We start from the raw sequence: 15,700 nt of genomic DNA on the forward strand, positions 1-15,700 counted from the left end.
ACATTGCAGCTACTATTCTTGTGATCAAACAAGACTGGATAGGGCCAACTTTAGAACCCAGAAATGCAGGTTTTCATTTGGTCAAGGGACCACTGTTGCATGTAACAAGGCCATTATACTTCTGTGGCTTCAGCTAACTGCTTCCACAACACTTAGTTCAGGCCACAAGTGTGGAACTGGGTGTGAATAGAGGCTAATTCTTTCTTTTTCATGACAATTCCAAGAACTACAACAAAGCCACTTGGCATCATTTGTTCTGCAAGTATTAAGGTCCTATCTGTTCAGACTTTCATGACTTTTTTATATTGAGATGTTAAGAAAGTATTTTATTACAGCTGTGATTTACTTTGGTGGCCGAAGAGAAGGAGAAAGCTGGAACTGGGCCTGGGTATTAAGTACAAGGTTGGCAAGACATATTGGGTACTTGGAGCTACTTCTCAAACTGATGTTTGTGAACCCACCAGAATTACCAGAGCAAACCACTAAAGCTTTACCTGTCAGGTTAGAGTTATTTCATATGTACTTTTCTCTCTCTTTCCTACGTAATTCAGCTTCATGTTGGTAACAATCTATAAACTGTACAGTGAAGTAGGAATCTAACAGGATTAAGTATGTGTAGTTTACTCTCCTTCAAATAACTCTTTATGCTGTAGTAAGAAAAAGAGAGTAATTATAGATCAAGATAGTTTGAAGAAAATAATATTGGTTACCAAGATAACCATGCAAGATTTGTTCATATTAAAAATCACTTGAAATATGCAACAGATGCATATTTTATGATATTTTAAGTACTGTGTATGTTTTTAATAATCATCACATTCTAATGAATAGTATTTGTATTTCTAGAATGATACCAAATATTAACCCTAACTTTTATGATTGCCGGTAGAGTCCCTTATGCTGTACTGAGGAGCTAATAATATTACTTTATGCTACATCTCAATTTGTATACTGCAATTTAACTAGCAATAAAATTTAGGTTAAAATTGTAGTGTTATAGTTTGGAGTTATGATTTAGTTTTATTCTTCCTTTTCCTCATGTAGATTAGTAAATCTCAACATAAAATAGCTGCCCTATCACTAGTGCATGTATAGATTAAGTCTAGTAAAATTTCAAGTAGTCACAGCATGACCATGTACTACTTAAAATTATGTATATACTTTTCAATATATTTACATCAGAAAGGCTGATATGGATCCTTTGTTGTTCATTAGTTATGCATTTTTCTATCTTTGGTTACTAGTGCAGTCTGATGCTGTACATATATCAATTAGAATTTTACTTTCATGCCTTTTAATTCACCATAAAACTGCTGACATACTGGTATTGTATTGTCTTGTTTTTGTATTTTTTATCCTGGGTACATATGAGAGAATCCTGCACAATGTTGTTGATGGATTAGTCTTTGTTTTTTGTGGATTGTGATAATTAAAATTTTGTCTTTTATATTTGCACTCTGAGAGACTGCAAGACAAGTATTTCAATAAATCAAATGCTAAAATAAGACAGGGATGGAGGCAAAGGAAAGCTTGAAAATGGGGGAGAAGGAGGCAGGGAAAAGAGACTAAATTGCTACAAGAGCAGTGGTATACCTTAAAGAAATTCTTATTGAAATGTTCATTCTGCCACATTTGAAAGGGTACCTTTCTGTTGTAGGGGAAAAGGAAGGTTTTATTTTCACTAGCCAAAAAGGACTTCTACATACAAGATACATCTTCTTTTTGTGTCACTTCAGATTTCTGTTTACTGACTACAATAGACTGTCCAGTGTAGGTGGTGAAACTTCAATGGCTGAGATGATTGCTACCCTCTCTGATGCATGTGAAAGGGAGTTTGGTTTCTTAGCAACAAGACTTTTTCGAGTATTCAAGACAGAAGATACACAAGGTATTTATTACTCAAATGACTTTTCTGATTTTTCCGTTTGACTGCAGTTGTAAAGTGTTCTGTTTTTTCACATCAGTACATTGTTTATGTTTAAACTGTAAGTTTTTGATATGTAGAAGATAGACTACTGCTGTAATTGTACCCTTTCCATTCACCTTGGAAAAATAAGCTGAGAAACCGTAGTTTTTTATGTAGAAAGATTATAGAAAAACAATTAGCTGAAAGCAAAAGGTATTCTTGAGCATAGTTGAGAATTTTTCATGAATATAGAGCTCGTTAGAGGTTGCAATTATTTTCCTTGCCATTTAAATCACCTCCTTTTTGACACGTGCAAAGCAAAGAGCATTGGAGAGATGGGTTAACAGCAACCAGTGTTGCTCAGCAAATAGGCCTCTGCATTCTATATCAGTTGTAGATTTTTCAGGATTTGTGACTTTATTTGTGGGAATAACGAATTGACAAAACTGAGCTTAGAAGACCCAAAAGCACATATTGTAGAATCATAGGACTGGAAGGGACCTTGAGAGATCATCTAGTCCAGTCCCCTGCACTCATTGCACGATTAAGTATTATCTAGACCATCCCTGACAGGTGTTCGTCTAACATGCTCTTAAAAATCTCCAATGATGAAGGTTCCACAACCGTCCTAGGCAATTAATTCCAATGCTTAACCACTGTGACAGTTAGGAAGTTTTTTCTACCTAAACCTCCCTTGCTGCAATTTAAGCCCATTGCTTCTTGTCTTATCCTCAGAGGTTAAGAAGAACAATTTTTCTTCTTCTTCCTTGTAACAACCTTTAATATACTTGAAAACTGGTATCCTATCCTCTGTCTTCTCTTTTCCAGACTAAACAAACCCAATTTTTTCAATCTTCCCTCATAGGTCATGTTTTCTAGACCTTTAATCATTATTGTTGCTCTTCTCTGGACTTTCTCCAATTAGTCCATATCTTTCCTGAAATGTGGCACCCAGAACTAGACACAATAATCCAGTTGAGGCCTAATCTGCATGCAGTAGAGCAGAAGAATTACTACTTACCTTGCTTACGACACTCCTGCTAATACATCTGTAACCGTGCCTGAGTGTGTCACAACTGAGGATGCCAAATTCAGGACGAACTGCTGAGAAATTGGGAAAACACAACCCAAAACTGGTGCTTATTCTTTTATAAGATATACCAAACCAGCCACAAAAGTAAACTCCTGTTTCGCCATGCTGGCTAACAAGAAAACATAAAGGCAGGCATTCCAGTTCTTATATCACCACTAGAAACACTGGATTCAGAGATGAGTGGTTCTTTACAACCAGTCTCATCAAATAATAGGTTCTTCTGATCCCAAAGGACCAGCCGCACACCCAGGTCAGTATATAACTTAGATATTACCCAAAAATCATGCTGATGCCAGACCTTTAGTATCTAAAATCTAAAGGTTTATTCATAAAAAGAAAGAAAGGTGAGAGTTAAAATTGGTTAAAGGAATCAATTACATACAGTAATGGCAAAGTTCTTGGTTCAGGCTTGTAGCAGTGATGGAATAAACTGCTGGCTTAAGTCAAGTCTCTGGAGTACATCCACAGCTTGGATGGGTCATTCAGTCCATTGTTCAGAGCTTCCGTTTGTAGCAAAGTTCCTCCAGAGGTAAGAAGCAGGATTGAAGACAAAGTGGAGGTGTTTCCAGAGCCTTTTATAGATTTTGCCATGTGGAGGGCATCCCATTGTGGAAAATTACAGCAACAAGATGGAGTTTGGAGTCACATGGGTAAGTCACATGTTCATGCTCAATTTCCCTCAGTCACTGCAGGAAGCCATTACCTACATTCCAGACAGCATGTTTACATGACAGTCCACTCAGTGAAGATGGGCGTCTCCCATGGTCCATATTCAACCAAGTGTTTTCTTCATGAGCCACTTAATTCAAATAGTCCCTCCAAGATGTGCTGGGCGTTACCCCAGGAGCAAACATTTGAAATCCAAGTATAGAGCCAATACTTATAACTTCAAATACAAAAATGATACATGCATACAGATAGGATAATCATAACCTTTTCATAGACACCTCACTTGATGATCGTTGTACAAGATTTGCTGCAAATATATGAGTGGTTGCAACAATGATCTGTATGGTCACAGTTTAATCAGATAACATCACAACATCTCAGAATGACGATAGCTTTTTTTGGAACAGTGTTACAGTATTGACTCATATTTAGCTTGTGATCCACTATGACCTCCAGATCCCTTTCCACAGTATTCCTTCTTAGGCAGTCATTTCCCATTTTGTATGTGTGTGACTGATTGTTCCTTCCTAAATGGAGTACTTCACATTTGTCCTAATTGAATTTCATCTTATTCACTTCAGACCATTTCTCCAGTTTGTCCAGATCATTTTAATTTTAATCCTATCCTCCAAAGCACATGCAACCCCTCCCAGCTTGGTATTGTCCGCAAACTTATTTTTATAAGAGCGCTCTCTATGCCATTATCTAAATCATTGATGAAGATATTGAACAGAACCAGATCCCAGAACTGATCCCTGCGGGACCCCACTCGTTATGCCCTTCCAACTCTATCACTGTGACCAACTCTGTGACAGAAGTAGGGCAGAATCTTCTGGCTGACCACAAATGGAAAAGGGTGGACTCTTCTCACCCATAGATATTTGTACTTCCAGTAGCAGTGAGGAGTTCAAAAGCATTCCAAGGCTGCTGACTGACTTGACAGTCAGAGGGAAGACATTCTCAACAAAATGGGATGTTGTAGGGAAGATGAGTTCTTCAAAGCACTTCTCAATTCACTCAAATATTTCCTCCATCTTGCCTGAGTTCAGCTTCAGCCAACTGCTCTTCAGCTAGCTGCACCTGCTGCTTTTGGCCAGGCATTGAGGAAGCTGGTATGTGATGCTGTTTCGTTGATGATAAAGATGATGTGGTGGGTGTAATCTGTGTACGGCCGGCACTCCAGCCATGCTGTTTATTCCACTTTACACAGTGGCTTCATATAGGTACTGAATGTGATAGGCAGAGGGTTAAGCCTTGAGAAACACCACAGGTGAGGGCTCTGGAGATTGAAGAAGTAATTGCTCGTTGTTACCCACTGGGTTTGGTTTGAGAGAAAGGAGAAGGAATTTCATTTCATCCCTGCAAGCTCTCAGGCATCAAACAGGAGTATGCAATCGGTGTTAAATGCAGTCAGGAGAATCAGCAGGAGTGCAAATATTACATCACTTGTCCACGGCAAAAGAATAATCCATCAACAAAAACAGTTATTTTTTCTGTTCCATGCCCCTCCCCTTACTGACAGGGATGTAGGATACTAGCACTTGTCAAATGAAGTTGGAGACATTTTTGCTGGCTTCTTGATCATCTTAGTCAGAAGTGGAAAGTTTCCTACTTCACAGGAGGAATCATCTGTTAGTAGAAGGTCCTAGATGTTCTTGACTCTTTTTCACTAGGTAGTAGGGCATGGATAAAAAAAATCACAGATTGTAGCTTAGATGGTCACTTCATACTTCTGAGACTTCTTTTTGTATTAGTAGTTGAATATCTGTCAGTTTTGAACTTAAAACCAGGTAGTTAGCAATCTAATTTGTTTGTACACATGAAAATTTTGCAAACTGATCCCACAAAAGGGAAGGGAGGGTTTGGAAAATTTAATCCAATAATATTTAGGTATATATTTTGTGACAAAGCTCTGTCCTTGCCTCTGTGGGTCCCACGTTTCCTGGTGGATTTCGCTAGCCTCAGAGGCTCACTGTGACCCTCCACATAATCCTTCTTTCTCTAGAGACAAGGGTCACAGTCTACTGAGCCATTTTCATCATAAGCCGGCAAGGGAGGTGAGGAGAAGTTATCCTTCCTTGCACAGTCTCTGTTGTCTCCCAGTCTCAGTGACTAATCAGGGGGCAAAGGTGTGTGTGTGTGTGTGGGGGGGGGGGGAGCCCGGGCCTACCCTCTACTCCGGGCTCCAGACCAGGGACCCTAATAGTATCAGCTATGGTAGCTGACCTTTTAGAAACATGTCATGTACAATTCCCTGGGCTACTTCCTCAAGCTCCACTTCACCCTTCCCTCAGGGCCTCCTTCCTTGTGCCTGATATGGTGTGTACTACTCCACCTCTCCAACAGCGCAACTTCCTTCCACAGCTCCTGACATGCACCCCACCTGGCTGACTAGGAGGCTTTTAACTAGTTTCAGCCAGCCCCTGATTGTCTTCAGGTGTCCCAATCAACCTAGCATTCTCCTTGCCTTCTGGAAAGTTCTTAATTGGCCCCAGGTGTCTTAATTGACCTGGAGCAGCTTCCATTTCACTTAACCTGGTACCAGGGATTTGTTTAGCCTGGAGCTAATATAGCTATCTCCCACGGCTTTTCTATAGCCATCTGTCCTTGCCCTGTCACAATTCACATTCACTCACCCTGCAAGCTTTGAGCAAACAGTTGCCAGTGCTTAATAAATAATCATAATGAATAATAAACTGCTGAGATTAAATCTTAATGAAAACCAAAATAGTTTTTTCAGCCCTCGTCCTATGAAAATAAAAAAAGTGAAAGGGAGGGAGTTTGTGCATGGATAGTGTAAATCAGATGACAGAAATAGACTTCAGAACAAGAAATTTTTATAAATCTATGCCCTTATCCTGCAGCGATCCTATTTCTCCTCTGCCATAGAGGTAGTGTTGTCAGACTTTGCAGAACTCGTGAATGCAGACTGCCTCTGCTTCACACATGAGCCCAGGACTTTTCACTGAGAAGCTATCAGCCTGTTTCACAGCGAAGACTACCCGCATACAGGATGGGTCTCTTCGACAAGAGAAACTGCAAACTGAAGACTGGATTGGTACCCCAACATCCTCTTAGCAAGAATTTGGCCAAACTTAGCCCACCATTTTTAGACTGTTATAATCCTATACAGAGTTTACAAACTTGAGCATTTTTATATTAAATTGGATAGAAAATTTAGAGATGCATGCAACATCCAATGACTATTTTATGTTTTATAGGTAAAAAGAAATGGAAGAAAACCTGCTGTCTCCCATCCTTCGTTATCTTTCTCTTCATACTTGGTTGCGTTATTGCTGGGATCACACTGCTGGTCATTTTTAATGTGGATCCAAAGAACATGACGGTGAATGCTATTCTGATATCGGTTGCATGTGTTGTTGGTTTGGCCTTTATCTTGAACTGTCGTACATGGTGGCAAGTGTTGGACTCAGTCTTAAATTCCCAGAGAAAACGTCTTCATAATGCTGCTTCCAAGCTTCACAAACTGAAAAGTGAAGGGTTCATGAAGGTAAGGATCGATATTATGAATCATTCATTAACACAAAGAAGTATAATAATCCTCTTACTATAGAATGTCATCCATCTGATCAAACCAAACCTCTCAAACATTAGAACAAGTTTTCAAATAAATGAAAATTGCTGTCATCTGAAAATTATATTCAGTGCATATGATCTGTCTGTTCAACCAAGGATTACTTGATTGGCTAAACACATTTTCAGTTTACAATTTTACTTTGTTGTAGAAAGACACAATACTCTAGACAATAAATTATCTAAATGACCTTGTAAAGGGGTCCCACTCACCACAGGGTGCTCCTCATTGTGGTTGGGTCTGGGAATTAGATCTCGCGTCTTCTGGCAAACCCTTCATTGGTTGTTTGCACTGTGGCCCCTCTTTCTCTTGGGCCTCAGGGTGCTCTGTCTTTGTGAGTTGACACTCCAGTCATATCACTGTATAGTGTCCTCCTCTCAAGGGTAGCAAAGTCCCGCCGGACAAGCTGTCTGGATGCTGCCTCAAAAGGTCTTCCATTTCATGTCTCCAGTGCTGTGCCACTTTCCCAGTGGCTGATAGGGGAATGTGGGTCCATCCACTACTCCAGGTTCCAGTTCAGGAACCCTATGACTAGCAATTCAGGTCTGCTCAGACTTGCACCCTGTTGCTGTTTCCCTGGGCCATTTCCTACTCTACCTCTCCATCTCCTTGGCTTTCTCTGGGTTTACCACTGGACATTTCTCTGCTCCCTGTGGTTGCTTCACCTGTCTCAACCTCTTGCCAGACTCCCCCTTCCAGGGCAGGACCCCAGGGCTTATTCTTCTCCTGGGTCTCCTTTTTGTTTCTGGACAAGTTTCTTTCTCTCTAGGGAGTGACTGCAGACCTCCTCCTGGCAGCCCCCTCCTGCTCTCACTTCCTGGCTTTATACTCCTATCCTGCCTCCTCCCCCAGCTGCGCTTCTTCTACCACTAGGCCTTGTCAATCCGTCGTTCCCCTCCAGGTGCAACATGTGATGTTAATTGGCCACTCCTGGCCCACATTAGCCTGCTCAGGGCATGTGTGCGTTGGGCACCCCATCATAGGACCTGCAGTAATGTGATAAAAGCAATTGCTTCAAGTACTGTTAAGATTCAATATAATCATAGAAACTTTACCACAAAGTTAATAAAGAATAAATTACTTTGAGCATTGTCAGTCATTTGTCATACATAGTATCTTTGGTTAAGAAAAGAATGAAGCCAATGGTAGAGTGACTTAATTTTTAAGAGCCAGTTAAACACTTGGTAGCAAAAGTGATAGCATTTACTGGTGTTGCTACTGTTTATGGAGAAGCCCGGTGGGGACTCCATAGTTATGGTTGCATTCTAAAATGTGATTAAAATGGGGTTTAAATTCCTGTTTGGCCACTTTTTTCAAAGAGGAAAATCAGTGTTAAATTTCTCAGAGGGTTATATTTTTATATCCTTTGAATTTTTATATAGTTTTTGTTTAGTTTTTCTTAAATTTTTAAGAAGTCTTTGAAATTAGGCACTGGCTAAAATTTGTTCATGACTGTCTCTTTTCCTTGATCAAAACTTACGTGCTCTGCACCTAAACTTGTTTGCTTGGGGCTGGATTCTCATGAAATCTTGTCTGTCCGATTTAAGTTAGGAGCTACACAGTTCCATCATATTTATCTTACAGTGGAGAATGTTCCATGCACAGCTATTTATGAAGAAAATCATTTCCATCAGGAACGGCACTTGCATCCTTTTGTCCCGCAGTCCACGCCCACTTAAACTTTAAAAAGAACACTAAAAAATTTACTTACAATATTTATTGTGAAGCGTTCTACACAAAGCTACAAAAGATATTCAAACAGGAAGGCAGATAGCGTAAATTTTATGCAAAGATTTTCCTTAAGTAATACTTCTATTTAACTGGAGAAATTAGAAGAAGCTACAGATGTTTTGAACTCTTTTGACTCACTCTTGAAATGCTGAGTTACTGTAAATGTGTATTAATTTATCACTGTTAAATGAAGCTAGTATTGTATTAACTTATGACAGTCTGTGACCAGACCAAAACTACAGAAACTAAAAATATTCATCCTTTCAGAACAGCCCTCTTAAACTTTCTTTAAGGAAGAAAAAAATCCCATTTCAAATGAATAACTGTGTTTTCATGGTTATTTAACTGATTTCTTTTTTAATTCCATTGTATTTATCTTTTCCCCTTTCAGTAATTAAAGTATTAGTTAATAATATTAAAATATTGTTGGGATAGATAGATAATTTTTAAAAGGAATGACATTTTAAAAAATATATAAAACTTCATTAAAACTAGAATTGTGCTTAGAAAGCCTTTGCCCCAAATCTAAAATAGGTCCCATATTTCCACTAAATAGCTTCTATTCTTTCTTTTAATTTTTAAAGTTTCTTTTTTTAACTTTTGTAGGTTCTGAAGTGTGAAGTGGAACTGATGGCCAAAATGGCAAAAACTATTGATAGCTTCACTCAGAATCAGACAAGACTTGTCGTAATTATAGATGGATTGGATGCTTGTGAACAAGACAAAGTTCTACAGATGCTTGACACAGTGAGTTATTTTGCAGAGATGATTTTTGCCTACCTCCTAGGGAACAGATCCTCAGCTTGTGTAAATTGTCCTAGCTCCAACAGAACCTGTAACTGTTTACACCAGTGAAGGATCTGCTCCCAGAAGTGTTGAGAATAACTCTTTAATGAATAAGTGCTTTGAGATCTAAGGCGCTATGAATAAGTGTAATCTTGAGCTTAGTTTTTTTGGTTTAAGAGTTTTTTCAAACTTCTCAACTAAAATTTATATAAATTAAAAGGATATTTTAGCTGACAAATTTTCAGGTGTTACGAATTTGGTATGAATTTGTAGTGGTATATCAAGCATATTATTTTCATGGTACTATTTAATATAATTACTTCTGACAGTAAATGTAGTAGAAAAAATATGTTGTGTTCCATATAGTTTGTCAATTGAACTCATCAAAACAAAATAAATATAAAATTTTAACTATAAGAATGTTTAATGGCACATAGTAAAAAAACAATTTACAATCTACCTTTTTTTCTGATTGCAGGTACGAGTCCTGTTTTCAAAAGGCCCATTTATTGCCATTTTTGCAAGTGACCCACATATTATTATAAAGGCAATTAACCAGAACCTCAATAGTGTGTTACGTGATTCGAACATAAATGGACATGATTACATGAGAAATATTGTCCATTTGCCTGTCTTTCTTAACAGTCGTGGGCTCAGTAGTGCAAAAAAGCTGATGGTAGCTTCAACTACCAATGGAGATATTCCATATACAGATACTTCAGGTAAATTTATAATGCAAGGAGACTATAACAAGGTTATAAAATAAGTAATCTTGAAACCATTAATCCTTAGCTTTTTAATAACATCTTGTGCAAATATTTGGTAACTTCAGACATTTTACAGTTGGAATAAGCAGATGAAATGGAAGAGTGAAATGTATTTTAATGGGGAAAATGTCATTCTTTAGGAATACATGAAGAAGTTGACAGAAGAGTTTCTCAGAACAGCCTTGGAGAGATGACCAAACTTGGCAGCAAAACTGCTCTTAATAGACGGGTGAGAAAGATAGCAACATAAAAGAAGAGAGATTTATAATATGTATCTATTTTTGATTTAATTATGGTAATTCAAAATAATTTTATCACAATATCACCTTCAAAGGCACATCAAACCATCTCCTTGAAATCAACAAAAATCATCCATTAATAAAAAGTCTGACTTGAAGATCAGCAAACTTAGGCTTGGGCAGAGCAGCTGAGAAGCACATTTCAGAGTCTATCCAATTATGGAGACAGCTATTCCACAAACATTTAAATTAGGGCTGTCAGGCGATTAATCACACTGTTAAACAATAATAGAATACCATTTATTTAAATATTTTTGGATGTTTTCTACATTTTCAAATATATTGATTTCAGTTACAACACAGAATACAAAGTGTACAATGCTCACTTTATATTTATTTTTGTTTATAAGCATTTGCACTGTAAAAGAACAAAAGAAATAGTAATTTTCAGTTCACCTAATAGAAGTTCTGTAGCGCAGTCTCTTTATCATGAAAGTAGAATTTACAAATGTAGAATTATGTAAAAAAAAAAAACAACTTCATTAAAAAATAAAACAATGTAAAACTTTAGAGCCTGCAAGTCCACTCGGTCCTACTTCTTGTTCAGCCAATCGCTCAGACAAACCAGTTTGTTTACATTTGCAGGAGATAATGCTGCCTGCTTCTTGTTTACAATGTCACCTGAAAGTAAGAACAGGTGTTCTCATGGCACTGTTGTAGCCAGCGTCACAAGATATTTACGTGCCAGACGCGTTAACAAAAAAAAAAAAATCCACATTTGTAAATTGCACTTTCACGAAGATTACACTGCAGTACTTGTATGAAGTGAATTGAAAAATACAATTTCTTTTGTTTATCATTTTTACAGTGCAAATATTTGTAATAAAAAATAATACACACTGATTTCAATTACAACACAGAATACAATATATATGAAAATGTAGAAAAACATCCCAAAATATTTATAAATTTCAATTGGTAGTCTATTATTTAACAGTGCAATTAAAACTGCGATTAATCACAATTAATTTTTTTGAGTTAATCGTGTGAGTTAACTGTGATTAATCGACAGCCCTAATTTAAATCTAGGGGCTGTTAGCTGGAGTGCCTCAAGCTAATCTCAAATGCTAGGATGAGACACAAGAAGAAAGGTAATAATTTTTAAGTAACTCAGACCTAGATCCATATTTGACTTTGTAGATCCCTCTTTGTAGCCTAACCTTTCATTGTCACTGGTTGGTGCTTCAGAAGCAGGACTCTATCAAGAAGAGTAGCCTGGAACAATGTAGATGCACAGCTTTGATTTCTCTACTTGTTATTCTGTGCAGAGCTTCTCTGTAGTCTCTGCACTTCTGGACAAGGAGAATTAATGTTATAATCTGTACACCCAGTAGTAGAAATAAACAGCTTCTGTAAAGCTGGTTCTTCTTTGAATAGTGTCCCTATGGGTGCACCACTGTAGGAGTGCTTGTGTCCCTGCATTTGATTTAGTTAGTGTTGGTCCTGCTTTGAGCAGGGGTTTGGACTAGATGACCTCCTGAGATCTCTTCCAACCCTAATATTCTATGATTCTATGATTGCTGATTGGAGAACTTTGGTAGCAGTGTCCATTAGGACCGCACATGTGCTGACTCTCCTTGTGCCCCGCCTTGAGGCTGCCCCTCCTCAGTTCCTTTTCAACTGCCCCTGGCTAGAGTAAGCAGTCTGTTTGCGACCATTTGCTGCTTTAACATTTCTGTAGTTAGTCTCCCCGGTGTTAGCTATAGTTTTTTTCTCTTTATTTTTTCTTCCCGAACGAAAACAAAAGAAACAAGATTTTATTTCCTCCCCTTTTTTTCTGGAGGATCCTTCTCCCAACGGGGTATGTCTGGTTCACCAGGCTTCGAGAAGTGCTTCTCCTGCAAAGAGGCCAGCCCTTTCGCAGACAAGCAGTCCTGGTGCATATGCTGCTTTGGGGAAGGCCACATCCCACAGAAATGTGGTCTCTGCAAGCAACTCAGACCCAGGTCTTGAAAGGACAGGATGTTGAGACAAAAGATCATCTTCATGGAAGCAGCCCTCCAACCTCACCTCAGACCTGTGCTGAGAGTCGCCTGGAAAACGTGAGTCTTCCCCACAGCGCTCAACATCCAAGGACCGTGAGTCTAAGAAAGCAGCCCCAGACCCCTCTCATAAGTCATCAAAAAAGAGAGTGGGAAGTCTCCAGATTGAGCCCCGAGCCAGCCATAAAAAATCTCCAGCATGCTTGGTACCATTAACACCAAGACGATCCCAGCATCCATGGCTCATGAAAATCTGGAGTGGCAGGTACCGTTTACGCTCCTAAAGATCCGATGGGCACAGGCACCGAGTCAGTGGTATCAATGGACAAAGATAGGAGCCAGCACTCCAGTAAGAAGATGCTGCCGGTACACACTGTACCATCGGTGCTGTCATCAATGCCCCATCCAGCCCTGGGGTGTTTGGTGTGGGCAAGATTCCCAACTCCATTGGTACCACCGTGGCACCAGGTTGATCAGCACTGCCAGAATTCCAGCACTTAAGAGACCTCCAGGTATCTGATGTACCAGAGTCTCCTCTTCTTGACACCGGGACCTCAGCACCAAGTGTTCTCCACACACCTCCCCTCTTCAGTGCAGACTCAGACAGCAAGACGGAGGAGGCCGTTTCCCACTATTCCTTTCATACTCCCTATGGTACCCTCTACCAAGAGGCCCCGCGAGCATACCCTCAGACAGCCCCACTACCACATGGGAACCACCACCTGCTTTAGTCCACTGCCCAAGTGGCCATGCTGGGATCCCTGGGCTGTATAGCACCCCCACGTTTCTCGGGCTTCCAGTTTTACTCATGAACCCCTGAGACGTGACCCCTTGGCCATGGCATCCAGAATCTTGGAACCTCCAGAGGAGATTGTGGAGGAACAGGAGGGTGGCACTGAGGAAGAGGTGACTTGGAGGACCAACATATCTTCCTCCTCCCAAGATAAGGCCCATCATCCCTCCACCAGTGTCCTTAGCTGAAGTCTTCCAGCTTTTCCAGGACTTGGCAAAGAGAGTTGCAAATACACTGCAGATTCCCTTGGAGGAAGTCAAGGACACCCATCACAAAGTTCCTCATCCTCTAAAATAGTCCTTCCCATTAATGAGGCTCTCCTGGACCCCTCAAAAACCATCTGGCAGACCTCTGCATAGGTGACATCTATTTGTAAGTGGGCTGGGAAAAAAAAATTATGCCTGGGTGGGGACGCGGAATTCTTCTTCTCCTAGGTTCCCCCCAACTCCATTGTCGTCTATGCGTTAAACTCTTGGGGCTGTAATACCAAATGAGGTCCACTCCCTGTGAATGGGATTGGAAACGCTTGGACCTCTTTGGGATCAAAGTCTATTCCTTGGCCACAGTACAGTTCCGAATCAATAATTATCAAGCCTTAATGGCGAAATATGACTGTCAACTATTGGAAACTTAGCAACTTTATTGATCAGCTTCCTGAGTCACAGCTCGACCAGTTCAAAGCTGGCATCCGGGAGGGAGAGCTAGTAGGCAAAACAGCACTAAAGTCTGCCTTCAGTGCAGCTGGCACAGTGACCCAGTCCATTTCCACGGTAGTGGTTATGTGGCTGTGCCGTGGTTACATCTTTCAGACTTCCCTAAAGAGCTAGTTGACTGTCAAAGACCTTCTCTTTCAAGGCACCAGGCTCTTCGGAGAAGACGGATCCATCTCTTCACTCTATTAAAGATTCTAGGGCCACTGTCCACTTGTTAGGGATCTACACTCCCAGACAAAAGACAGAATTCAGTCTGCAGTCCCAACACAAATCACACACCTCCCAGTACACGACTCAGCACTGTTATAGAATCAGAGAATATTAGGGTTGGAAGAGACCTCAGGAGGTCATCCAGTCCAATCTCCTACTAAAAGCAGGACCAACACCAACTAAATCATCCCAGCCAAGGCTTTGTCAAGCCAGGCCTTAATCTCTAAGGATGGAGATTCCACCACCTCCCTAGGTAACCCATTCCAGTGCTTCACCACCCTCCTAGTGAAATAGTGTTTCCTAATATCCAACCTAGACCTCCCCCACTGCAAATTGAGACCATTGCTTCTTGTTCTGTCATCTGTCACCACTGAGAACAGCCTAGCTCCATCCTCTTTGGAACCCTCCTTCAAGTAATTGAAGGCTGCTATAAAATCCCCCCCAACTCTTCTCTTCTGCAGACTAAATAACACCAGTTCCCTCAGTCTCTCCTCGTAACTCATGTGCCTCAGCCCCCTAATCATTTTGTTGCCCTCCACTGGACTCTTTCCAATTTGTCCACATCCCTTCTGTAGTGGGGGGACCAAAATTGGATGCAGTACTCCATGTGTGGCCTCACCAGTGCTGAATAGAGGGGAATAATCACTTCCCTCGATCTGCCGGCAATGCTTCTACTAATATACAGCCCAATATGCCATTGGCCTTCTTGGCAACAAGGGCACACTACTGACTCATATCCAGCTTCTCTTACACTGTAATCCCCAGGTCCTTTTCTGCGGAACTGCTGCTTAGCCAGTCCGTCCCCAGCCTGTAGCTGTGCATGGGATTCTTCCTTTCTAAGTGTAGAACTCAGCATTTGTCCTTGTTGAACCTCATCAGATTTATTTTGGCCCAATCCTCCAATTTGTCTAGGTCACTCTACACCCTATCCCTACCCTCCATCGTATCTACCTCTTCCCCGCAGCTTACTGTCATCTGCGAACTTGCTGAGGGTGCAATTAATCCCATCATCCTGATTACTGATAAAGATGTTGAACAAAACCGGCCCGAGGACTGTCCCTGGGGCACTCTGCTTGATACCAGCTGCCAACTAGACATCGAGCCGTTGATCACTACCTGTTGAGCCCGACAATCTAGCCAGCTTTCTATCCACTTT

At 40.4% G+C, this 15,700-nt stretch overlaps 1 protein-coding gene across 6 annotated transcripts in view; it reads left to right on the forward strand.

Annotated features, from left to right (window-relative positions):
• Positions 1-15,700, forward strand: part of KIDINS220 (kinase D interacting substrate 220) — a 158,695-nt gene that overhangs the window by 50,234 nt on the left and 92,761 nt on the right. For all 6 annotated transcript variants that reach the window (XM_073336072.1, XM_073336073.1, XM_073336074.1 and 3 more), the window contains 6 exons: positions 336-501; positions 1,737-1,888; positions 6,890-7,179; positions 9,601-9,741; positions 10,259-10,502; positions 10,688-10,776. In XM_073336072.1, the coding sequence (XP_073192173.1) occupies positions 336-501; positions 1,737-1,888; positions 6,890-7,179; positions 9,601-9,741; positions 10,259-10,502; positions 10,688-10,776 (1,082 nt within the window). The remainder of the gene's footprint in view (positions 1-335; positions 502-1,736; positions 1,889-6,889; positions 7,180-9,600; positions 9,742-10,258; positions 10,503-10,687; positions 10,777-15,700) is intronic.

The sequence above is a fragment of the Lepidochelys kempii genome, chromosome 3 (assembly GCF_965140265.1).
Source record: "Lepidochelys kempii isolate rLepKem1 chromosome 3, rLepKem1.hap2, whole genome shotgun sequence".
NCBI lineage: Eukaryota > Metazoa > Chordata > Testudines > Cheloniidae > Lepidochelys > Lepidochelys kempii.